Consider the following 25,595-nt stretch of genomic DNA (forward strand, 5'->3'; position numbering starts at 1 on the left):
CTTGGCCAACCCCTGGATCATCAGTAACATTAAGGAACTCTGTCAGGGACCAGAGACTTGTCAGGGAGAACCAAGACTTGTCTTGGAGACAGAGGGGTATTTCTCCCCTTCATGATCTGTCGATGGTTTGGATGAGCGCTGATGTGTGGAGGCATCGGGCACTGCATCACCTCAAACCAAAGGTCAGGAGAAAGACCAAGCTTTTGCAAACTAGTCAGAGAATAGAGGGAGGAGAGAAAGGTTTGGCTGTGACCAAAAGACTGCAGAAGTTTCTCTGCTACTGCCATAACATGGTCAGGGGAAATGTGCCACTACTGAGGAGCATATTTTTTCCCTTAAATTTATATAAATGTAAGGAAAGCCCAGAGGACTTAGCCTGGGATTTACACCAGGAACAGAAAGGGCAGCCTGCAGCCCACTGACTCCTGCCTGCAACCTGCCCAGGAAAAGGCAGAGGGGAGCAGAGAGCCCCAAGTGCAGCTGGGAGCCTTCACAGGTATTGGAAGTATCTGTAACAAAAGGAGGGGGGATGAGAAGAAAAGGTTGAAATGACAGGAGGAATCTATTCACTCCTTTGCAATCTAGCAATCAATAGTATAAATGTGATTTCTGAAAGACAAATATATAAATGACCTTTCTAAAGAGACTGCATGGCTAGAACTCTTCCAGACCCTAGCAGGTGAGGATAACCCTTTCAAATCCATGCCTGGGGGATAGTATAATATCATAATATACAAACAAGAATTATGTGTCAATACTAATTCTTCAAATACGTTTTTTGTCTTTATGTACCTACCTAGTATCAAGTTTTGGATTCTCGTTGCTTTTTCATTAATTAAGGGGTGTTAATTTACTTGCGTGAAAGGAGCTACATTTAAATATTATTAATAAAACTGAGATACCCTCAGTTTGCAGCAAAATATCAGGTTTTAGCTGATGAGTCTGGAAACAATCTGTTTTTCTATATATTTTATTATTTATTTTGTTGATTAATTTATTTGGCTTTTTAACACTGTATTTTACCGATCTGAGTGTAATTTCTCAATTTACAAAAGAAAAGAGATCATTTCATGTCTACAAAAAGGCATGGGGTTTCTTTCAATAGCGTCACTTTGGTGAAAGATTATATGAAGCACAAAAGTGTTTGATGGCAGCAGGGCAAGTGCTATACATTCTTTTCATATCTGAAGGTATTCACACTTAACCTAAGAATAAGATAAATGAGGAAGTCTCATGTCTCCTGGGTATCCTATGCCATCCTGTCATCAGAATTAATCAAGATGATAATGAATACTCAGATTACAAAGAGATGGGAGTGCTTGCGACCAATAATTATTTTTAGAGATCATAATCTAGGTCAAATCCAATTTCCTGTTTTTGACAGGTGGCAAAAATTTGTCAAATTAATGGAACAAGATATGGAAATTTAGGTAATCAGAGGGAAGCACTTTCCCCTCCTGCCTCAAACGATATTGGGAAGGACAGTGAAGAGGTTCCTCTGCAGAGGAACGTCTCCAGGCATCCCAGTCAAGACCATTGCCCACACAGAAACAGCTGGAATTACCAGGTCAGTGGCAAAAGCTGAGTGAGCTGAGAGAAAGAGGTAGCCTGGCTCAGTCTGAGTTTTCACCCCACACTTTCCTTTGCCACTCATGTCTAACCTCTGGACCCTCCTGAGAAGGAGAATGGAGACAGAGCCAACAGCCAAATGGCTGCAGAGTCATGACAAAGAAATAAAATGCTAAAATGGAGTTAAACCTGCAAAAGAAGGAAAGACAAATAACAGACTCCCTAAATATGTTCTTGGCAAACAAACAGAGCCCAGGGGGAGTACAGTCATTGATAGATAAGAGTGGAAAGGGAGTGACAGATGAACTTTAATATTGCTGCAGGCCTAAATGATTTCTTTGCCTCAGGGGAAGGGGGTGGGAATGAAATTTTAAAAGGTTCTCTCTGATTGCACTGGAGCAGATAATAAGGAGTAGCAGATCTACTGAAACTAAGCCGAAGTAGCAGACCCTCAAAGGTGCAAAGAAACGGGAATTATTTTAAAAAACAAGCCACCCCCCACTATAAACAAGGAAAGGAGGAAGGCTTTAAGATACTTTTCTAAAAATCTAGGGCACACCAAGCAGGAGAAGAAGAGATGCATCAGAGAAGCAGGCATCTGGAAGAACACAACTACAGGATATTTGGGGCGGGGCAGGGTGTTGACAGGCTCAGCACACCTGTTTGCCCTGGCTGGCGCTGGCAGGACATGTCGGGCACCACCTGCCTGGTGTCCTGCACCTTGCGACGCGTCAGAGCGGAGTCCCTGTCCCAGCAGGGTGGCAGCCCGTCCCACTGGCAGCATGGCACACTCTGCAACTCTGCAGGAGCAGCCCGGCATCCACCTGCACCAGACGTGGCCGCGGACATTAAATATTTATCCGGGCTTTTCTTGCTTTGCCTCTCCTTTGCAGGTGAGACAAAAAGGCAGCTGGCTGGAAGCACTGAAACTTTCAGACTGAAATGTCCTCAAAAATTATCAGGCAGGCTGTATTTGCCGAATACAGTGCTGAGGCTCACAATGCCATCAGCAGCTCCTTTGCCTTGGGGCAGTGCTGGATCTGCCCCCCATGAGCTGCTTGCAGCATTATTCTGGAAAAAGAGAAATTTCTACTCCCATGCCCCCAGATGTTTTCAGAAAATACATATATTAATAAGCAGGACTGCCCCTTTAACAAAGACCCTCAGGTGATAATAATTAACTGCTAATACTGGATAATAAAATCTCCATAAAAATAACAAGCTACAGGGTAAGGTTAAAGTTATTATATTGTGGTTGAACACACAATTCTTCATACTTGGGATAAAGGCTTTGTCTGTTATGTAAGCAGGCTTGGAAAGGTTTATGATGTCCTTGAGTATTCCTTCCCTAATTTAAAAGCTTCAATTTGGCAAATGATGACAGGAAAGTGCATGTTTATCTGTTTGCAGCCCCAACTGGCTTTCTAAAATTATTTTTTTTTACATCTTTTTTTCAGAATTTTTTAGCATAATCAAGGGGAATTAGGCATCAAGCTTCCGATCGCATTAATGAGAGCTTTGAGGTTTAATCTCATCCATTCCGCTTGAAAGACATGTTCTGCTATGCACTGAGATATGTTTTATGATTATGGCTTTTTCCACGATATTTGCCCACCGTGATAAATAAGGCAAGCTATTTTTCAAAACCATCCATAAATAAACAGGATTGGTTTGAGGTTTCGGAGACAAATTCTTCCTCTTTTTAATGAGCCCGTCTCTGCCTCATAAGTACACAAACTGAAGAGGATAAGAACAGAGACTGACATGCTCCACTTACTCATCTTTGCTTACTTATGATTCAGCAACATATAAATTATGCCTAGAAAGAAGAAAAACACATGCACAGATTGTTAGGGACCTTGGCAGTAGACCCTGTGTGGCTTTGCATGTGCCTCCATGGTAGACCCTAATCTACAATGGGTGATACCAGGACTAATAAATGCCTAAAAATTAGGAAAACCCCAACAATATAAGTGAATCCAAAACCATTTTAATGATGGTCATTGCATATATTTCTGTTTTAGGAAGCCTTTACTGTTGAACTGGTCAAATGACCCAGAGACCTCAGAGGAACTAGGCTATGCAAGTGTCAAATGATTGTCACATAAAAATTACTAAGCTGTTTTAGGATCAGTTCTGTTAACCCCAGGTAGTATATGTAGCAGTTTCAAGTCACTTGTGACTGCTTCAGAGGCACTCATGTCATGGATGCCTGGTTCAAAAGCAATCTCTCCCTCTTTGTTCCTCAAAGTGCTTTTAATGGTTTTAAGCCAGAGAAATACAGGAACATGTAAAGCCTGTTGCATGACCACTCAATGACTTTTTGTTGATTCAGTTCTGGGAGAAAACATGAGCCCTATTTCAGCCTTTCATTTTGTAAAGACTGCGGATTTTGTGGGAAGTCACGAAAAGAGAGATGGAGATGTCTCCTGAATTTTAGCTTCCTGCTCAGCACTACGTGGAGGTTTCACAAAGCATTGGCCAAGACTGGGAAACACTGGCCAAAACATTGGGAAGCAGTGACATTCAAAGTCTAAAACAAAAAGGGAAAGCAGTGCAGCTGAACAAGCTTAAGAAGCTCTGATTTTAAGCTTCAGTCCCTTGAACATAGTTTCTGTCCCCTGATACCAAGGGTTTTCTCCACACTACACATTCTTACACACAGAAGTTCTATGTATTCTGAAAATTCACAAAGTATTCAGTAAGCCACCGAGTGATCCAGAAGAAAAAAAAAATCTGTGAAGGGTTTTATCAATGACGGGAGCTCCCGATGCAGGGAATAATGTGCTCTGACTCCATGATTCAGAAGGGCTGAACAAATGCTTTATTAAGCTATACTATATTATACTAATACCATACTATATTGCATACTAAAAAGATACTGTACTAAAGAATACTAAAGAAAAGCCCGTGACTGTCCGAGACAGCCAGGACACAGCTTTGACCCAATTGGCCAAGGAATCAAAACAACTTTCACCGGTGTCAAATAACCAAATCACTTTCAGTAAACAATCTCCATAACACATTCCACATGTGCAAAACAACAGGCGCAGTGAATAGAGATAAGAATTGTTTTCTCTTCTTCTCTAAGGTTCCCACTGCCTTCCCCAGGAAAAATCCTGGGAGAGAGAATTATGTTACTCTCTGTTCAGAGAATATGAATACCACAGGTTACTGTGTATGAATCTACCACCTGTGGCTGAGGAAGTCTTTGAGCCACAAATTTCTGAAGGCAGAGAGGGATGCACCACCAACTCTGCACTTATCTCTATCCTTGGGGCATGCTGCTGTATCCTGCTGGGGACAAGATGTGTGGCTAGACAGACCTTTGCTCTGAACTGCCCTGGCTCTTCATATGTGCTACAAAGAGACAATGATGATCCCAAGAAAAATGATCAAGATTTTTAAGGCAAGTAAGTATCAACATTATTAAATCTTGGCTCCTCAGAGCTGCCAACTATAAAGATTGGTGAAAGGGTCCCAGTTCTGCTAGGAGGCTCTAAGGAAGTGGTGGGAGAGGGGTCAATGAATCCTCTGCACAGTGAGACTCTTGTCCTTCCAGCACCTGATTGTGCCAGCCTGAGAGGCACTGAACAAGATCTGAAAGAAAATGGCTTTTAATTTCCTTTTCTTTGTAATTAAGGCCACTAGCTCCTAGTGACAAACTTTTACAAGCTGTTTGCAGTATATTTCTATACTATCCACTTTGCTTTGGGTAAAGTTGGCTCTGTAAGTAAAGAATTAGGTAATTACAAGACCCAAACACTTATCAGTGGTCTCTGTAATAGGCTAACAGGGGTAAACCAGGAAAGCAAGTGTGCAAAAGTAATAGCAAACCAGTGATAATTTTGGGTGGGTATTGAATATCTAAGAAGGCAAACTTAGATAAACAGGTAAATACAGGGATAAATACTTGTGATACATATTTTGGAAGAATAATGTTCTAAAATATTAAATAGTGAAATTTCGGGAACAAGAAATAATACAGATGTTGGGGAGGTGAGGAATGTGAAAGAATTAAGTAAAAATTAAGCAAAGAAAACTCAAAAGAGGCTCTGGAATGGCTTCCAAGCAAGAATATGCAGAATCAATTGAAGTTTCCAAGAGAAATGCAAGGGCAAAAAGACAGCGTAATGAGATAATGGTAGACAAAGGGGCTAGGGGAAGCAGTAATCTTCTGCAAATATATCAAGATTTTTAAAAAATAGTACTAGAGTGGCAGTAGATTCCATTAATAAATGAGGAAGGGAAAAAAATTAATGACTTTAAAATGGCTGAGACATCCAACTCCTTTGAATGGCTGAGACATTCAACTCCTTTTCATTCTGTCATCAGAATGAAAAATGCATACATGAAGTTTGAATAATTAGTAAGAGGTGAAGACACTATTAGCATCACTACTGATAAAGACCTGTTGACTGAGAATTTGAAAAATGCAAACAAAGTTAACTGAAGTTCAGTGAAATAGCTAACCCGTCTGATGAACTTGAGTAATTTCAAGAGGAAAAAAATCATGGCCACTAGGAACTGTAGTGGGTAAGTAGAGCAACTTCCCCAGCAAATGGTAACTGAACAAAAATACCAAGAAAGGGAAGAAGAATCATTGAATGCAGTGGTTCCCATGGCATTTCTTGAATTTGCAGATAAACTTCTTTTGACTTTGCTTCCAGAAGAATAACAGAGCCTTAAGCAATGAGCTGAATGATTTTTAAAAACATGTTTTGTTGAGGAGTCTTTTTCAAGCAAAATCTGGCTTGGTATGTAATTAAAGGGGCAGGATGGGCACAGAGCTAGGAAGTAAAACCTCTGGCTAAATGCTTTGAGGTAGGCACTAATATTTGTGTTTGCTCTGTATCACATTTTGTACACAGCTGGTGTCACAAAAATAACAGGTACCTGCCTGCAGGCAGTATAAATTTTTGGGAGGAATGCCTTATATATTAATGTCTTTATGTCTGAGCTGATAATAACAGGTGTGATTGCCACACAATTATAGGTAATACATATGTTTACATAACAACAGCATTAGAAAACCTTCACCTTTTTACTTAATGGTGAACAGACTGATTTTGTGTTTACACAGGTTATTATTTCCCCTTCTAAATGGAAGCAGGAATGGTCTGGATGGATTCCATCACAGAACCACCTTACTAATTTTCTTGGGAATTTGGGAATGAGTTAGGACTGCAGCACAGCACCAGCATAGCAGCACACATTGCTAAATGGAAGATGTTACATTACCACTTCTGTTTCCTTCAAGATAGGCCCCATTCCTTGTTGGGCTGGAGGTCTGATGCCGCAGGCTAGCAGATGAGGACCCCCCTGAAGCCATCTGGGCAGGATGATGGCTACAGGAGGAAGAGGAGCCTCCAGAAGGGTGTCCATCTGCAGGACTTTGATGCACGGTGTACGTGGAGCCCAAGGCAGCGTCGGCAGGATCCACACTGTACTGCTTCCTGTTTGCAGCATCAGCCAGGTAGTCCTCAGGTATAACTGTCTCTGCTCAGGAAGCCCAGACACAAAATAAACATCAGTAAAACAGAAACTTTTTTAATTCAACCCTTGAAAAAAAAATTTTTTTTAGCCAAAATTTCCATTTTTTTGTGACAAAGTATAACTGCGTTATCAACTTTCTGTACAGACAGCTGGCCCCAGGAGAGGTCCTTGCTGAGAATTAATAAACAGTGAAGGGAAACACAACCATTCAAAGTCAGTAGAGTCACAAGAGGGAAACCACGGCTTGATATGAGTCATCCATGTCAGCTTACAATATTCTTTTCTGTAAAATCCTGGGCCACTTAGCCCAGGTCTGATTGGACTCATGGTGCTCCTCAAATGCACTGAGACCGGAGGATTGTAAGGAAGGAGGCAGAGGAAGATAATGGGGCAGGCAGTTTGTTAGGTTCAAAACGCCTGGCAGCCGGTAGGAAGGAGTGAAGGTAATAAACCAAAGCATTCTGGCTGCAATTACCAAAATTAATCAGAAGCATCCTCAGCTGCAGAGATCCATCAGGCCCAGTATCCCACAAGGATAGAGGCTTGATGACTGATGAGCACACCCAAGGTTTTTCATGGACAGTGATGTGTTACGTGTTAGTCACTTGGACCTGACTCAGGTTCAAACGTGCCAACATCACAGACAACTGCAGACCATTGCTATGATGGTTCCTGCCCTCTCCATTGCAATTTTCACACTGTGTAGGAGCTAAATACCTTGCTTTCCAGATTCCTGGCAATAAACCAAATTTTGCACTTCAAGACCTCTTTTATAGACTTACACTCCCCTGTGCTTAGGGATCTAAAACACAGGCATGAGGCAGGTCTAGCTCCAGGTTTTGCAGCACACAGGTATTTTTTGCCATTTCCCCTCAGACTTAGGCTCAGGTTTGTCACTGACACTTCCATGCCTGTGTCACTGTCTTGCTCCTCCAGTTTCCTCATATCAGTGTCTTTCCTATTTGCTTTTTTTTTTTGCCTTCACAAAAGATGGCCACAGGTCTTCCTCCTCCTTTTTCCCACTTCCATTCCCCCTACAAAACCAGCCCTCCGGTCACCCAGCCCCAGTATCACTACTGGGATACAAGCAGAGCCTTTGGAAACCTCTATAAGATCCCAGCCTTGGCAGAACCCTGCTGGCAACCTGCACTTTAGAGATTCCCACTCCCACTGGGTGTTAACACCTGGCAGGCAAGGAGCCCTTAGATTCGAGAAGTGCCTTCCATTGCCCCATGACATTTTCCTGAGCTGTTGAAAAGGCCACTTTCCTCAACATGTGTACTGTCAGAGACATCCAAGCAGGGTGAAATTTCCCCCACGGTGTTGCACATCATCTTCCTGGCCTGAGCAATACTCTCCTCCTGATGTGTTATGCAACCTTATTGAGTAACAAGAAGAATTTGTGCTGTAATTTATGCCATAAGACACAAACTCCATGTTGAAGCTCTATATAACAGAGTATTCTTTTTAATTTACATTTTCACTCTTTTCCTTAAAAAAAAAACTCCAAAAAACAACATTACTTGACAGCTGTGTACCACGGTTGATGTTAAACAAACAAGATTTATCTCAACAACTCAAATGCTCACAAGTTGTGCCATACCATCATCTTGGCTTGTGTGTCAGGCCACAGCACAAGATTTTTGTTACATTGTTCTATTTTATTGCTTCTTTTAAAATTTTGCCTCATTCTGGGCCAATGCTGGACTCACCATAAGGCAAACATCAAATCTGAAGGAAAGCTGCAAATGTGAAATTTCCTCGCTTTTGGGCATTTGCCTTTGCAACTGCAAGAAACTTTCCTTTAGCAAGGCTTTTTTCCCTTAGATGATTTGGATTCTTACAGCATGCATTCAGGTGTCCTGCTGCTTTCTGCCAGGAATTTCTGAGCTTGATTCTCATACAAATACAGAGAGGGTGTAATCCAACTGAATTCAAGGGAGTTCAGATAACGTAACACATAAGAGAAATGGGAATCAGACACTCTGAACCTTTCCTCCTAACCTCCAACAGATGCCAAAATTATACAGCGATTGAGCTAAATACCTTGCTTTTCAAACTCCTCCCAATAAACCAAAGAAAATCCAATCAAGCCTCCTCATTCAAAGGAATTTAATTACTGTGTAGAACACTTGCAATAAAAGCCTCTTATGCATAAAGAAGATGGCTCTTTCTGCAGCATCCTGCCTGCACTGCATGGAATAATTATGCCTCTTGTGAATCATTACCTCTTTATTCCAGGAAAAGAATGCTCTTTTAATATGATTACAATATGAAGAAGACATAGACTATCAAAACAACAAACAGCACATTAAAAGAGCCCTGCTAAATAAACAGCATATAGCTTTTATTGCCATGGATGCAAATTACTCCAAAATTTTTGGGCAGACACCAGGGATTTTTTGATGGATGGCAGACTGTCTCAACAATCTGTGTGAACTAAGACATGTACAGATACAATCTCCCTGTGGAAGGGCACCCATTAATTTTGTACAAGACTACAACCAGGAGCCAATCTCTGTCAGATCTGTTCCTAACTTTTCTTGATCCAAATCAATTTATTCCACATCTCTGCTCTGGGCTCCAGAATGGCAGTAATGTTGCCTACTGCCATGGAAGAAACCGGAGCCTCCATTCCTCACTGCATGAAACATCCCCCAGTGGAAGGTGCTTTGGGAATTTGGACAGTCACATTAATGTCTTCATGGGATCGAGGGGAGCAGGGATAATCTCAAATGGCCCACTGACCAAAAACCAAAAAACCCTGTGGAAGCTTTTGTGTTCCTAATTTTCCAGCTCTCTGTTAGTTTGCACCACAGAGAAGCTGCATGACTTGAGGTTCCACTGATGATGTGCATTAAAAAATCTGCATTTTGTAAGCTCCAAGAAAGCTTTGTAAAGTGCATAGCCATCACAGCTTCTAATCCCACTTTGGCCAATTAGGAAAAAAACCCATTTTTTTGAGACAATAGAAGAAAATGTAAGTCTCTGTTGGGGTTGGAAATGCAGCAGTGCAAAAATCTGTAGCTTAGCACTTCTGTATTCTGACTCACTTTCATGTTTTTTTTTGTAGGTAGTCAGTTCCACATATTAGTGAGAAACTAGTACACAATGCTTTAAAGCAGGATTTATGAGAAAGCTGCTTCAAGCTTTTGCTCTGAGCACAGCAGTCTCTGTTACAACTGCTCACCACCCTGAGATGCTTAAGCCATTTTGGCAGTTTTCCTTTCCATGAGTGGTCCACAGGCAGCTGGATTGAAAAGCCCAAGACTGTTACATCCAGCACACCTTAAAAAGCAACAAAGCAGAGAAAAAAAGCAACAATTGCCTTCCCAATTTAAAAATGTGTATTTCTTTGGCTGAGCTTCTTAAAAAATAGCAGTCTATAAGATCCCTAGCCAAAATCCTGAAGATGGGTCAGCTGAGAGTTAAAAGAGCCTGAGAATCTGCAGCTAACATCCCAGCTCTGCTGCAAACCTCTGGAGCAACCTTGGTCAGGTTATCTGCCATCTCTGGACCTCAGTTCTCCATTAGGATGAAGGAAAACACTTGTTTTGTCTCTCACTTCTGAAAAATGTTGAGTTTTTTGCCCCAGCAGTACTCATTTGCCTCTATGGAGTGCCACATAGATGCATACTGCATGTGTGAGTGCAGAACACAAACACTGGGCCTTTGGTAGCATCTGGGAATAGAGACACTCCAGGAAGACAAAAGAATTTACTCTCATTGTACATTAGGAAAGCAAATGAAAATCAATTTCAAGTCAAGCAGGAAATGAAGAATAGTATATACACAGGAAAGATGATCTCTAGCTGACCTTTTCCTGAGCAGATCTAATCTCTTTCTTCTACACCTTAAAAAAAGCCCAAACTCAGTTTGTTAGAATCTCTCCTACAGGCAAAATCTCCTTGTACACTCCAGGGACACTATTCTGCCTTCTCTGCTCCCAGACCAAACATGTCTTGTGCCGCTTTCCTCACCTGCTGCTGCTCCCACATCACTGCTCATGTTACATCTTTCTCTCCCTTTACCTCTTTCAGGTTCCATTCCCTTATATCCCCCATGTGCTTCTCCCTCTTTCTTCCCTGTCACCTCTTCCCACTTCTTCCATCTTATTACCACTACCTCAACCTTGCTCTAACTCCATTTTCCTGCACCTACATCACTCTTTTCCCATTTTGCCAGTTATTTCCCTATCTCTCTTTTCTATTTTCCCTCCTCCCACACATATGATTTTCAGCCATTTTCTCCCCAGGCTGTTTTCCTTCCACCCATCTCACACTTTCATTGATCCAGATTTCCCTTTCCTGTTACTCCCATGTTTTTTTCTGGGCTCATCCCCAGATTGCTGCTAGGACAGCAGAGCCCAAGGTCAGGGCAGTGAAGTGGGAGCAGAGTCCCTTTCCCAGCTAACAGGCCATATGCTGGGGCCATGAAGTGGCTGCATCTGGGTGAAGGTTGCGTGGGGCACTGCTGGAAACCCACACTCCCTGCTCTGAGCATGCTGGACACTGATCCCCAAGCCAGCCTCTTTTACACACCAGTAGCTTCCCAGGAAAACTGCCCTTCCTTCTAGGACAATACTTTAATGTCATTTCATAACCTTTTACTTTACCACCTGCAATGCTCAATCATTTGTATTCGCTTTAATTAAATTCCCCCTTAACTTCTTTTCTTCACAGTCAATACAGATTTATTTCTGTCTTTCTTTTCTCTGCCTCCACTATCCCTTTTTTGTGTCGTCTCCTATTCCTCATATCATTTAGTGATGGGCTTTGCCCTCTGACCCTTCCCTGTACCTTTTAAAGTGCTACCATATATTGTCTATAATGGCTTGACCAGATGTGAACTCCATATTTTAAGCAGCATGATATCATAGCTTCCTCAGACCTCTCCTTTCTCCCAGCCAGGGACAGCCTTTTTTCATCTCCCAGTCATTTTGAGAGGAGCCAGCCACAGTGTCAAAATCCTATCGAGAGGCTCCTTCTTTGTATGGTTTTATCTTTGCCTGTATTTTATAGTTCCTGAGCCTGGCTCCTGCTCGCAGCCCAGGATGGCATCTGCCCTATCAGGGAGGTGGGAGGGGTGAGGGAGGAGTGGGTGGAGGGGACAGGTTTAAGCAGCAGCTTAGAAACCCTGCATCTCAGCCTTCGTGAAAGCAAAAACAGAAGTGGGGAAACACAAAAAGCAAATGCTGAAATGCAGGAGGAAATCCTTCAGATGAGTTTAACCATCAGTTCAATCTAGTGTCAGCCAGAGAGGGAGAGAGCAGAAAGGTATAAACAGTATTTGAGATTGTGAAAGATATGCCTTGGCTCTGAACTGCTATCTTCTGTTTTAAACATCAACACTTAAAAGATTTTAAAAGAATTTTTTTCTGTTCCTTCCAAACAGTCTCACACATTTCAGTGCAGTCAGGAATGTACCACGGCCCTTATCTTCCCTGCAGTTTGAGCCTGCATGCATCTATCTAAAGATAAGAGTCTCCTGTGATAGATTAAGACTTTCCAGCTCTGGCTGCTGTGATTTACTCTGGGATTACAGCACCAGCCCATTCCTTTTAGCTCCGTTGCCCATCCAGACATGCAGCACAATGAAAATATGATGTCACCCTTTAGCAGATGTTTCTGTACCATGTCAGCACCACTCTCTGGTGCATACATCTGCCCCCTACACAGCTGGGCAAGGACCAGGCCTTTTCCACACCAACCCGTGGCTGGACAAGGAAAACATTTCGGGGAGTGACATCTGGTTTGTGGCAGCAGAGCCGAGCTGCTCGCTGCCTGCCAAGGCGGAGTGGCATGGAGACACGTCCCCAGGGAGTCACAGCATCCCTGAGGCTGCTGAGAGAGGCAGTGAGAGAGCAGGCAGCCCAGGGCACCCGCCAACAGCGGGCCAGGGCTGTCACGCCTGTGGTTTTTAGTCTATGGGAGAACATTTGCATGGGTTATAGGAACACACAGTTGCATCCACAGGGGAAAAAAGGGGGGGTTAGTAGTCAGTCAGAACAGGAAAATGTAAATATGCCTCATTCACTTGTGAATGCAGATATTATGAACACTGAAACTATGGTCACACAGTGTAGATAAAACCTGAAATGAATTCTCCAGGGTTTAGTCTGAGGCTTTACAGCACCATGTATCACCTAGCTGTGTCCTAGCTGCTTAAAAATATTTTGCAGTAACTGAAATGCTGAGTCCCCCAAGGAGAAGCTGCCAGTCAGTTAACATCAAGAATCTAAATTTTTTTAGAGAATTTTCCAAAATCCAATGTTGTCCTGATTAGGTCTTCAGCATAAGCAATTTTTTTTTCATTATTTAAACAATTTCCCTTGAGTGTTTGCAGCCCAGACAACAGCCACATTGTGCTTAATGCAGTAGAACTAGGGAATGAAACCAGCTGGGAACAGATCAACATGGTTTTATTGTCCAAACTAAATTAAAAGGTAGAGTAAATTCAAATGCTACTGCTGACAAATATATTAGATTTAATAATAAAAGGTGCTTGTGTGAATAAATAACCCATTGAGGAATTTTTTCCATTTTCAAAGTGCTTGGGGAGGATTGAATAAATGTATTTTGTCACAATAGAGAGGTTTTAGTCCTGTGTTACAGCACAGGCAAATTGTTTAGGCACACGCACGAGTGAAGGCAAAGGGATTTCAATGACAGAGGGATCTAGGCTGTAGTGAAAGTCTTCCTTTGGTCTCTTCCACCTGATTTCAAACTTGCTCCTCCTCTCTCTTCACTTCTCCCTTGCCTTTATGTTATACCAAAGTGTACATCATGAAAAGAAGATTTATGAGGGTTGTACAGTTTTGTGTCTTAGCACAGCAATGGTTCTGCGATGGCAGAGGGAGGTGGGAGAGGCTGCGATCGATCTTTTCTGCTTCCAGCTTCTAGCAGTAGCTAGAGGGGCTTTTCTGTCAAGGTAGTTTATAAAGCACTCTGTATCCCTATAAATCAGCATTGATAGAAGTCACAAAAAAGCTGTATACAGAATAGACTAGATGAAAATGACTGTGTTATATGAAAATTTCAAGGTATTATATAGTGGGATTCTCTGCAGATGAAGTACTTAGTGCATTTCTGTTTTGCTACCACCATGATGAATGTTCCTTAATCACATTGCTTAGTACTGGCTTAAAATATTTAAAGGTAATTTTTATATTGTTTGAAAAACAAATAACTTGAGATACAAGAAGTGAGATGTCTACAGCAAAATGCAGTGACTGAAAAATAAACTGTGTTTGCTCATTAATAAATATGATAATCTCATCCAGAAATTCGGTAGAATAGTACCTATAAAGCATGAGCCTGTGCACGTGTTTGTATGCAGGTATAAGATCTTTTATAAAGTCTTTGTTTCATTTCTCCCTTCCCAGTGCTGCTGCTCTGCTGAACTTTCTGATATTTCTTCTGCCATAGAAGTACAACATATATGACCACTGAAGTCTTAGTTCCCCTTCACAAAACCTTTCTTTTCCTGTCTCCTTTGCTTCTGCTTCTGACATCTCTGTCTGACTTCAATCCCAGCAGCTAGGAACTCACCAATTCCCCTTTGCTGAGCCTTTTTATCCCCTCCTCTTTCCACGACCCTACAGAGCCAGCTTCCCCCACATCACTGTGCTGCACTGTCCCACGTTGCTGGTGCGCTGGGCTTACCCTGGGACCCCATCCTAGGACTCATCCCCAGCCTCACTGCATTTTCCTCAAATCCAGCTTCTCTGATGAAGACCATCAAGCCACTGCCACCTTTTTGTTTAAGTCACTTCTGTAACCTTTTCTCTTCCATGAAGAAACCCACCATAAAGTACCTGATTCCCTTCCCCAAGCCACCATTTGCAGCTTATTTTCAGTCAGAGGATGTACTTCTCCTGCCCAGCTGCTGGTGGTGCACCTCCTTGCCTTGCACCCTTACCTTGCTCACTGCAGTCCATGGCCAGCACAAACACCAAACTGCATGTCACCACCAACAATTTGCTTCTGGTATTCTCTTAATTGCTTTAATCCCCTGGTTTGCACTCATTTTGCCAACAGATTAATGTTCTTTAGGCAGATGATGTGTGTTACTACTTTCAGAAAGGCATTTTGATGTACTCTGTATAATTACTGCAAACAAATAAATCCTAAGGAACTGGGGAGCACTGTTGATTAAACAGTGGCCAAGATTTTTCAAGAAAAACCAGTGGATGATTTCCATGGAAATGCCACTGTGTGGGTTTCCATTTGTTTTGTAGTGAACTGGGAAAAGATAGAAAGAAACAGAAGGTGGATAAAGACAGATAAGGGAGGGATGACGATAAAAAGCTAAAAAAGAGAGCAACATGAGGAATGTGAAAAACTGAAAAACAGCCAAGCAAAAATCAGTAATGTCCTGTGAAAAAAATTCTGAATCTTGTTTGAAATCTGTCATACTGAAACAGCCTAAATACCAGATTCCCTTTTCCCACTCTCAGCTGTCTCTGCTTCCTGCCATGGAGGTGCAAGCCCAGGCCTTGCCATAAGCACCACATACCAGGCAGTCCCAGAACCAAGGGCCCTCTCATCCAGATTCACAAGCAAAAGTTCCCCTTTCTTCCAAATCCTTTCTTGTTTTACTTAATAAGTGCTGGATCTTGAGGTTCACCTTTTTTCACACTCATATCTTTGAAAACCAGGTGAGTCATATTGATTTATGCTTGCAGAACTTGCAGAGGTTTCCCATCACCAGTTCTGGCTTCTGGCCCACTCATCTGACTGCTCGAAATACTGGTATATTGGATCACAAGTATTTGGATCAATATTTTAAAAGTTTAGGAATGAAAATTCCTGTTTCAACTTTAATTTAAGCTATTTAAAATAAAAGCCTGGACTACTAACTTCAGGTATCTCCTAAAGGAATCATATAGCTCTAGGGAAAGGTCTTAACCAGCTAAAACAAAGTTAAAGCTAAACCTGGAGCTAAAACAGAGTAATAATCACATAATTTACCTGACTAAGGCTCTGAAAGTGTCGTGCTTCCTCCACATGACTGCTTGTAAAGCTTGAATTAAATGCATATACCCAGGGGTGTTCTTTTCTGTAGTGGATATGATCTCATCCATCATGCTTCATGCATTTATGCCCATCATTTCATCCACTTTCCTTATGCATACCCTTTGATATGGAGAAATAAAGCATCCTTAAATTCTATTTCATACCTTGGCTCTCTTTTCTAACCTCCAGGGCTGCAGCCCAGGCAATATCCAGCACTGTTGGTGTCTGTGCCACGGCACTGAGCACATCTTGGGCTGAAGGACAAAAGGGCCTTTTGGGCTTTTCCTCACTCACTGCTGAGAGCAGAGTGCTTGCCCTCCTAGGGGTAGCTTTTCAAAAGGGATGAACTTCCTTGCAGCCCCTCAAGTCAGTGAAGGAAAAACAGCCCAGCAGAATGTGGGAAGGAGGATTTCCCTGGGGCTGGCTGCTGAAGAGATGGCTGCTTACAGCTTCATTGCTTAGCATCCACAAAGAGATACAATTTCATAAACTTAAAGGAAAAGAGTCTTCATTTGTGAGCTGGCAAACAATAATCTCACAACTTAAAGATCAGAAAGTTCAATTTATCCAATTCTGCCAATTCTATAGAGTCCAGGCAAAATACATCACACCTGAATTTTCTCTCTTCCATCCATCTCTTATTTTTCTTCCTTCCAGGATTTGCTCCTTAGCGTACATTTTATGAATTTCTTCTGATCTAGCCTGAAAGGGTCTGAATGCTAAAGCCTCTGCTACCACCCTCATGAAACCCCTCCACAGGAGCACTGACTGACTCTCTTTTCTTTCAACCCCCTGCCTTTACTTCCTTCAATCCCCTGTCCTTTGGACCATCCTAAACTGTTCCTGTCCCTCCTCTGGGCTGCAACATGCAGCTCCAGCTGCCTCTCCTTCAGCTCTGCCACAGAGTTACCACCCTGCACGCCTCCTTTCAGGAAGCCAGTCCTTGGGATGGTGCTCCAGCTGCAAGCAGGACCTCAGCACCAGGGTCCTTGCTTGGATGCTTTGCCCTGTGGAAGGAAGGAAGGCTATCCCAGCCTTTCTCAACTGTACTGCAGGATCTGCCATCAATCCAAAAGCCCCAAAGACCATATAAACTTTTTATATTATACTTTGTTGTGGCTGGATGTCTCTGCTCCCTCTTTAAGAGTGACCTTAATGCTTTATTTATTGTTTAAAGGATAATGATCATGGTAGAGGAATATATGAGGCAATAAATGGCCTTTGCAGGTAATTAAATGCTGAGGAGCGCTGAAGCTATTGATAGCCATAAAAGCCATTTATTCTGAGTGTGCTGAGAAGCCAGGAGCACTGCTGCTGTGTTCCTCATAGCATGCAACAAGACAAGATTAAACAAGCCATGGTACTAGAAAGGGGAAAGACAGCATTTTTCTTACCCTCTCAGGGCTTGAAACTTCTGAGCTGCTGTTTATTTAGTGCTTGCAACAGAAAATATTGATTGTAATAATATGTGGTTTTGTATCATATTCCTTTTTTCCTAGCTGCTTTAGAAGGGCTTTGCACATGTTGGCAAGAATCGTTGCCCTCCTTTGACACATACTCAAATAAAGGCACAGCAGGGAAGAGTGGCTTGCCCACATAGTCAATAGGAAAGTCTCTTATCAAAATCCAGTTCCCAGGCCAGTCTCTTGCCTACTTAGTCACACTCCTATTGTGCATTGCTATTGTACTTGTCATACCAGCTTTCCAAGCACTTGTGGATAGGAAGAGCCCACCTTCCTACAGACAGAGGCACTAGCATCCTGCTGTGCTTCTGCTCCATATAGATCCCTACTTCCAGCCAGTGCCACAAAAAGAGAAGCTGTTCTCCTGTGGTAGGGAACTCTATATGGTTCCAAATTTGACTTAGCCATGGAGAGAACAGCAAGACTGGGGACCTTATTCACAGACCTTCCTGTCTTCCCCCATCATAAGAATAATACAGTGTGGCTACCAAAGTTCTTGCATAAAGTTTTGCTGTAGCCACATGCAGCCGTGCTCTGTGTGGAGACATCATCTGTCTAACAGCACAAAATAGCCAAAACCCAAGGTTTGGGACAGAAGGAGCAATGAAAGGATTGACTGAAAGGGAAAGCAGATGTTTATCAAACTTAATGCTTCCCACATGAGAGAAACTTCTTCCATTTCTGTGCCCACCATCAGGTTCACCAGAATTTTTTTAGCAAACATGGTTTCCTCTGAAGAATAATCTGAGATCTCACAGGTGCATGTCCATAGTGTGTAGGTGTCCTAGAAATGTACCTTTCACATGCTCCCATTCAAGCCTCCATCAGCTGAGCATGAAACAAATTATGAAATCTGAACACAGAAAGGAGACATTTTACAGGATCTCTGTTGTCTTCCCATCATTTAGCCCCTGCCCCACTTCACAGGGTTTCCTGCACAGGTCACCCAGGTCTTGCCATCATTTTAGCTCAAACTGTTCTGCTGCTCCCATGGAAAATTTTGGGGTGCAGGTCCAGAGGTTCTTTGAAGCCAGGTGCTGTGGTGACAGGTAACATCTCAGCATTTGCTGTAATGCAGACCAGAAGCTGGGCATTTCCCAGGAGGCCTGGGAGTCATCCCACAACTGCTCCCCACAAATCACTCTCATGAGCCAGACAGTCCCTTCACAGCTGAGAAAGAGCCCTGGGGAATGTCCCACATGAGGGATGAGGCAGGTGAGGGGCCTTGGCAAGGCCGGCAGAGCGTGGGGCTCAGGTGCAGGGAGGGTGACACACAGCCAGCAAGGCTCACCGCAGAGGCCAGCTCTAGGCACAGCCTGATGAGTGTGCACTTCCTAGGCATGTCAAACACAGTTGTAAGTGATATATGCATATGTCAACAAATCCCACCTGGCCTGTACACAGCCATTAGCATCTGGCAGCTTGCTGTGAGCACAGGTGAGTTATGGCTCAGGGGCATGTGCTTTGGGGCAAGGTTAAGAGGTGACTCCTGTGTGGGGTAAGTGGATTAATATGACTGGCCACGATGCAGGCTTCTCCTCTCCCTCCTGACGGTGTAAATCAAGAGTAACTGCACCAAAGTCAATACATGGATTAGATTCATTGGTGCAAAGGGGCTGAAAAGCACATGATTTTAAAAGAAAGGACATCTCGATTACAAGATGGGGAACAGGAACAATGAAAAATGTGGCTGCTTTGTGTGGCTTCCTGTGGTGTGTTTTTATGGCCCTGCTCCTTCCATGAGAGCTTTATCCCAACAGGTGCCCTCACAGACCTGTCTGCAGCACAGCTCCTGCTTATCACTGGCCCTCCTTGTCACTGCACAGTGGGGAAGCCCTGTCTCTGCTCTGTGCACAGAGGAACCCCCATGCTGACCTTGCTGCAGAGAAATGCTGGCTCCTGGCGGGGTGGAAGGAGATTTAGGCAATGCAGCATTAAACATAGCCTCAGTGCCTCAGTCCAACCTGCCTTGAACACTTCCAGGGATGGAGCACCCACAGCTTCTCCGGGCCACCTGAGTCAGTCCCTCACCACTCTCACCACAGTAAAGAATTTCTTCCTCGTGGCTAATTGAAACCTACCTGACTAGCCCAGGCTGCCCAGCCCGTGCTGCTTTTGGGGAGGCTGTTAATTGCACACACACACACACAAACCCACCCCACAGCGGGAGACCCAGGAAAGAAGTTTTGCCTACACCCACTTCTCTTGTCTAGTCTGAGGGAAAAAGAATGTTTTGCACATCTTCAGTGTCTGGGGAGATCCAGTGAGGATGGTGTCAGGGACATCTCCATTGGAATTTTGTGGGGGTAGGGATGCTCAGAGTGTAAGAGCAACTGTAAAAACTCTGGTTGTGGAATTGCCTTCTCTCACACACAGCCCTGCCGTGAGAAAGTAAATGCAAATGTACATGCAAATTAAAATGCAAATGTAAACGCAAATGCCAGGCCTCCTGGGCTGCACTCCTCGGTGCTACAGAAATCCCTTGACCTCTCAGAAGCACTCAGCTTGCTGCAAATGTCCTAGTAGAGAGGAAAGAAAATACTGCTTTTCAGTCTGGGTTCCTGCCTTTCTTCCCCTATGTGTAAGAGTGGCATTTGTATTTCTTTGTACAAAAAGCTGATTTCTGCACCATGTGCACAGCCCTCTCCCATTTTGGTGAGCAGAGCGCACATTGAGGGTATTCTTGGTGAACAGGTGATTCAAAAATCGTGATTGTGGACACTAAAACATCCTTCTCTCATCTGCCAGCCATTTAATCTGCCATTAAATTGAATGCATGAGAGACAGTGTCCTCCCCAAACACCCACAGTGTTGTTAATGAAAGAAAAGGAAAAATTATTTAAGTCAGGAGAAAGGCTACAGGTGAAATGAAGTCTCGTGCCTATAATTTACATCTTCCTTTTTTTCTAAACTAGCTTTTGCAATGCCATAGTAAAGCCCCAGGGCAGGTTCCCAATCCTCTGATTGTGGATGGGGATGCAGGCATGTCCCAGCTCCACGGGGGCTGTGGGGCCAGCACCCTGTCCCAGAATATGAATGAGAAGGAAGCTCAGCAATACCATCCATCTGGGAGCTCAGTGCTGCTCAGGACCACCACCATCCTTGCATGCATCTGCCTCGTGCCACAGCTCCTCCAGGCTTTGCCCCACATGATCAAGCACTGAGACAGGGACCTTGCTGATCCTAGAGGGTTTTAAGCCAGGAGAAACATCCCTCCAAGTAGCAAAGCAAACCACTCAGCAGTCACAGCTCATTTAGGTTTATACTCACGGGCAGTGGTGGCACATTGGGATCCAGGCTGTCTGAGCTACAGCTAATAATATGCACCTTAGATTTGTGCTACCATAATGTGCTGGCCCAGAATTTCTCTGCTGGGGCACCTCGACATGGTGGTTCTCACCCGAACACCTCCTCTGTAGCCACTGGGAAAATACCACAAGAAAGCTCACTGCCTCCCTCTGGAAGGGTCCCACAGAGGCCTGCCGTTCCCTATCATACACAGCACAGCAGCAAAAAAGGACAGTCATTTCTTCAGCTGGATTACATCCTGAGCCAAGGCGATCAAGCAGCCTACCTGCCTCCACCCGCCTGTTGTCACAGCGCTGTGGGCTCTCCGCCACGGCGCTGCCACGCTGCTGGAAAGGCTGGTTGCTGAAGAGGTTGTCACACAGCAGGCTGCGACAGAGCTTCTTCAGGAAGCGCAGGACGTACCCGATGCTGTTCACTACCAGCAGGCTCTGGAGATGCTGCTTCCCCTCAAAAGAAGCTGAAACTGGAAAGCAAAACAGGAGCAATTCAATACCTGTGGATGCGTGGCAGAAGGGAGAACGAGGAAAATAATTTTACTCAAGTATTTGCAGTGTCTTAAAATATTTTGCAAAATTACCCTACCTGAGTCACACTACAAACTGGAGGAGCTTAAGGAGCTGAGTTTGTGTGACCCAGATCACCTTCCTCCTTAAGAGCTGAAAGATGCTGACTGGCATGGCCAGCCATGCAAGGTTTTCTAATATATGCATCCACCTGAAAATGGTATTGTGTGATTAGAATGAGGCAATCATGATACCCTGGTCTAAGAAAGGGGAAAGTGATTTGCAGTGATCACCAATAGCGATGGGTAAGCTGACTTCAGTAGTACCCAAGGTTTTAAAAGATAATGGGGAGATAAGAATTAAAGGCATGGTTGTGAATGAATGAAAGGTATCAGGATTGTACTGAAGAGAGAGGTAACAGCTTCATTGCTGATCTTTATTTACTGAGTTAACTGCATTGATAGGCAAGGGAATGTTGGCAGCTATGATCCATCCAGAATTCAGTAAAGTATGAGAAATCTTGCATTAAATTGGAAATGATTGCATACGAGAGGTGGGTCAAGGAATGGCAACAGGGTCTGCTGGCAGGAGACCCCAAGTCCCAGAGAGAAACCAGCAGCAGTCTGTGCTGGCACAAAGAGATTTTGTGGATGCTGTAATCTGGCAGACACCATCAATGGAGAAGAGGCCTGAGAGATTGCACAGAAAGTGTCAACTGATTTTGACTTTTGACTTAGTAAAAATGAGTGAAAAACAATCTGGAAATAAACACATAAAATGTTTAGAAATCTGTAATTCTTTGAAGAGGCTCAAAACAACCTGGTGGGACAAGAAATGATAATGCAAGCTTACAGATGCCCATAAAACAGCAAGGTGACACAGTCACAAAAACTCAGATATATTTCCAGAAGATGTGGAACAAAACATTTCCAGGAGAGAAAATGGAGGGTTAAAGCCCCTATACAAAGTTCTGGAGAAACCTGATATGGATGGATGGGCATCATTCTGGTCATACAGGCTGAAGAAGGGTGAATTCACACTTGCAGAAGTGCACAGGCAGACTGCACTGATGTTCAGGGAGCAGAAATTTTCCCTGTGGCACTGCAGCCACCACCATCCTGCTATGTGGGACTGTGGCAAGACACCTGCACTCCTTTCACTGGTGCAGTGATCTTCCTCACCTGAAATGAACTGTGTATTTCAGCCTGGCAGGATGAGGGTGGCTCTCTTAGAAATACATCTAAGGGTAAGAGCAGGGCAATTAAAATTCCTGCGTAAACCAGTCAGGGGGCATACTTAGCCAGGAATTAAGAAAAGAGCATAAGGTCCCAGCCATGGGAGGGGTGGAGGGGTCAAAACAGACCCACCAGGATCAGTTGTAGCAAGACACAATCGATTTCAACAGGTTTGTAGGGAGGACAGCATGATATGGCTGCCTGAAGTCTTCCACCTGGAAGGTTCTTTCCCAATCCTATAGTTTAGCTCCCATCACTACTAACAAGAAAAAATTGCAACATTAGACTTATAATTTCAGGGATAACTTCAGAGATTTCCTGTTGGCCTGAGCTGCTGAGAGGGATCATGCTCCACAGCTGGCTGAGCATCTGTGAGCCAAGCCATGGGAAGATTGGAAAGTCCCTGACAAAACTCATCTGCACCGCTGGGAGTGAGGTGCAATTGCAGAGCCACACCATGACTAGGAGGCCATTCACCCCTCTTTGATGACTAGAAGAACCATGAAATTGGGAGAAATGTTGACTAGGTGCTTTTAGTTCAGGTGAAGCTGAAGCTGAGCCAGCTCAGAGGAGCTGAGACCAAGGATTTTGGCAGGCTTGGTGCATAATATGACTCTCCTGATTGTAATGAAAATCATATATGCAGCACAGAACTAGGCAAAAATGAAACTTTGCACTGCATTGATTCAGTCTTGTGTTTCTGTGAACAAGTCTGGATCATTCTCAGAGTATTTTTGGTGTCCCTTAGGGAAGGCACACCTGTGATTACAGAGAACTTGAGGAGAGGGAAGGAGCAAGATTTATATGCTGCACAGAGGGCCAGAGCTTGGGCTCCCACACAAGAAGGTCCCAGTGGCACAGCTGAGCATCTGCAGTCCCTGCAAAACTGATTGGACTTGCAACCCTTGGCTTTGTGTTTGTGCCTGACTCATCTGCAGCAGCTCATTGGAGAGTGCTGTTCCCATATTCCCATCATTGTTTCATTCCCACTGCATCCCAATATGTCAAAAAAATGTTGTGACACAAAACTCTTGCTGTGATAGAAGAAAAGTTCACATTCACACTGAGAACCAGGCCAGGGAGATTCACTGTAGGACATGGGAGTTTCATCAGGACACAGCAAGAAATGCCACTGCAGGAAGATGAGGAGCTGCTGGGAAGTTCCCCTTGGTCTTTGATTCTCTCTGATATATTTGTGTAGACTGTGTGCAGTCCTGCTGCACGGGGAATTGCCGTGGGACTTTTGCAATTCCTGCAGCAGAGAGCAGGTTTGGCCCATGAACTGCAGGCAGGGGACACACCAACAGCTAAACTCCATTAAAGTTGTCCTTTTGTGACACACAGAATCTTCGAGTTATAGAAATATCTTGGCTGGAAGGTCACTTAGTCTAACCCTCGTGCAATGACCAGGGACACCTTCAGCTAGCTCAGATTGCTCCAATACCCACCCAACCTGACCTTGAATATATCTGAGTTTGGGACATCCACCACTTCTCTGGGCAACCTGTTCGAGAGTTCTGCCATGCTCATCACACAAGGCATGCATGTGTGTCATGGGCTGGCATTGCTATCCCATGCTTGCCCAGCTGCATGCAAACAGCTCTCAGCCCTGGCCTCAGCACTGTTCCAAAGAGTGGTAAGAGGCAGACTCTGGAGTGCACGTTCCTTGCCTGAATCACCGGTGCAGTGCCCCTTACCAACATTCTTTCATCTGACACCAAGGTGATTCCTGCAGCAGCTCATTTTACAAAGGCAGAACTGATATCCAAAGCCGGTCACCATCCCACTGATGGGAACAGGACATCCAGGGCAATTAGGATTAGGGAACATGTTAAGATTTTAAGCACTTCCCTACTGTCCACAAACCCCTTACCTGACACCATCTCGCCTCCGTAGCCCTGCCTGATGAGGGAGAAGACCACCTTTGGCTGGAGTGCACAGTCGATGCAGGCTTGCACCGCTCGCTGCAGGGCCGCCGCCGGCCGCTCCGGGCCAAAGTGCTCCGGCAGCTGCTGCACCTTCTTTCTGTCGAGGTACGGCCCCAGGTTTGCTTGCTTGTTGACATAAATGCAGACTGTAGACATAAAATCCCAACAAGGTTATTACAAAACAGTCCTACAGGGAGCTACAGGGAGCATCCTAGGAAATGCTAGCATTCTACATTTCTATTCATTTCCCAAGTTTTTCCTTCACTGAACTGGTGAATTGCTCCCACTCGTGATGGCAGAGCCAGACTTCCTTGTGCTAATGACACACTGCCAGAGCAAAGCAAGCCGAGTTTAGGTCTAGCTCAGTGTCACAGGCTAGGATAAACTACACACATCGAAAAAAACTCCTATATGTGCCTGGGATCTGCTGTCTTGAGGCCACTTTGTCCATGCAACTTGTGACCAGAAAAATGTGCTGGGAGTGCAGAACAGTGGCTACCAGTGGTGACTTCACAGCAAGGAGGGAATGCCAGCCTGAGGTGTGCTTTCAGATTGGTTTTTTTTTTTTTCCCTCTGTTTTTAGAGTGGTTCATTGGAGCTGCTGTGAGAAGCACTGCTCTGAGATGACTTTTGGAAAGGCTTTGGATCCTTGCTTCTTCAAACGCAGCTGTAATTTCTGGAGGGTTATGCTGCACAGTGCCATGGCAGAAATCTGGTCTTTGGGAGTTTCCTAACCCTTCATGTCCAACCTAACACTCTACAAACTGCATCAAGTTGAGGGAAACTGTACAGTGGTACGTTTTGGGACTGCAACAGTGTGACTGTGCTGCTCAGGGGTCCCTGAGGGAGTCTGCCCTTGCCTCTAAACAGCCAAGCCCTGCATGCCTCCTCTCATAAGCTGCAAAGGTAGTTTTTCTACACGCCATCAGGCTGCCAGCAATAGCCAAAAAAATGAGTGTTCTCCTCACAGCCATGAACTTATTTTAAGATTGGCTGAGGCTAACTGCATCTCAGGGGAAGCAGGGATAGTGCTGGGTAACTAAGGGCGACTAAGACACAGCCTAAAGTCAGGCTA

At 44.1% G+C, this 25,595-nt stretch overlaps 1 protein-coding gene across 1 annotated transcript in view; it reads right to left on the reverse strand.

Annotated features, from left to right (window-relative positions):
* SCML4 (Scm polycomb group protein like 4) overlaps window positions 1–25,595 on the reverse strand; it is a 42,202-nt gene that overhangs the window by 6,370 nt on the left and 10,237 nt on the right. The window contains exons 3-5 of the mRNA XM_041478180.1: window positions 24,466–24,666; window positions 21,120–21,317; window positions 6,811–7,068 (exon numbers count right to left, since the gene is read on the reverse strand). Coding sequence (XP_041334114.1) covers window positions 6,811–7,068; window positions 21,120–21,317; window positions 24,466–24,666 — 657 coding nt within the window. The remainder of the gene's footprint in view (window positions 1–6,810; window positions 7,069–21,119; window positions 21,318–24,465; window positions 24,667–25,595) is intronic.

This window comes from Pyrgilauda ruficollis, unplaced genomic scaffold (genome assembly GCF_017590135.1).
Source record: "Pyrgilauda ruficollis isolate IOZ18807 unplaced genomic scaffold, ASM1759013v1 scaffold43, whole genome shotgun sequence".
NCBI classification, from domain to species: domain Eukaryota; kingdom Metazoa; phylum Chordata; class Aves; order Passeriformes; family Passeridae; genus Pyrgilauda; species Pyrgilauda ruficollis.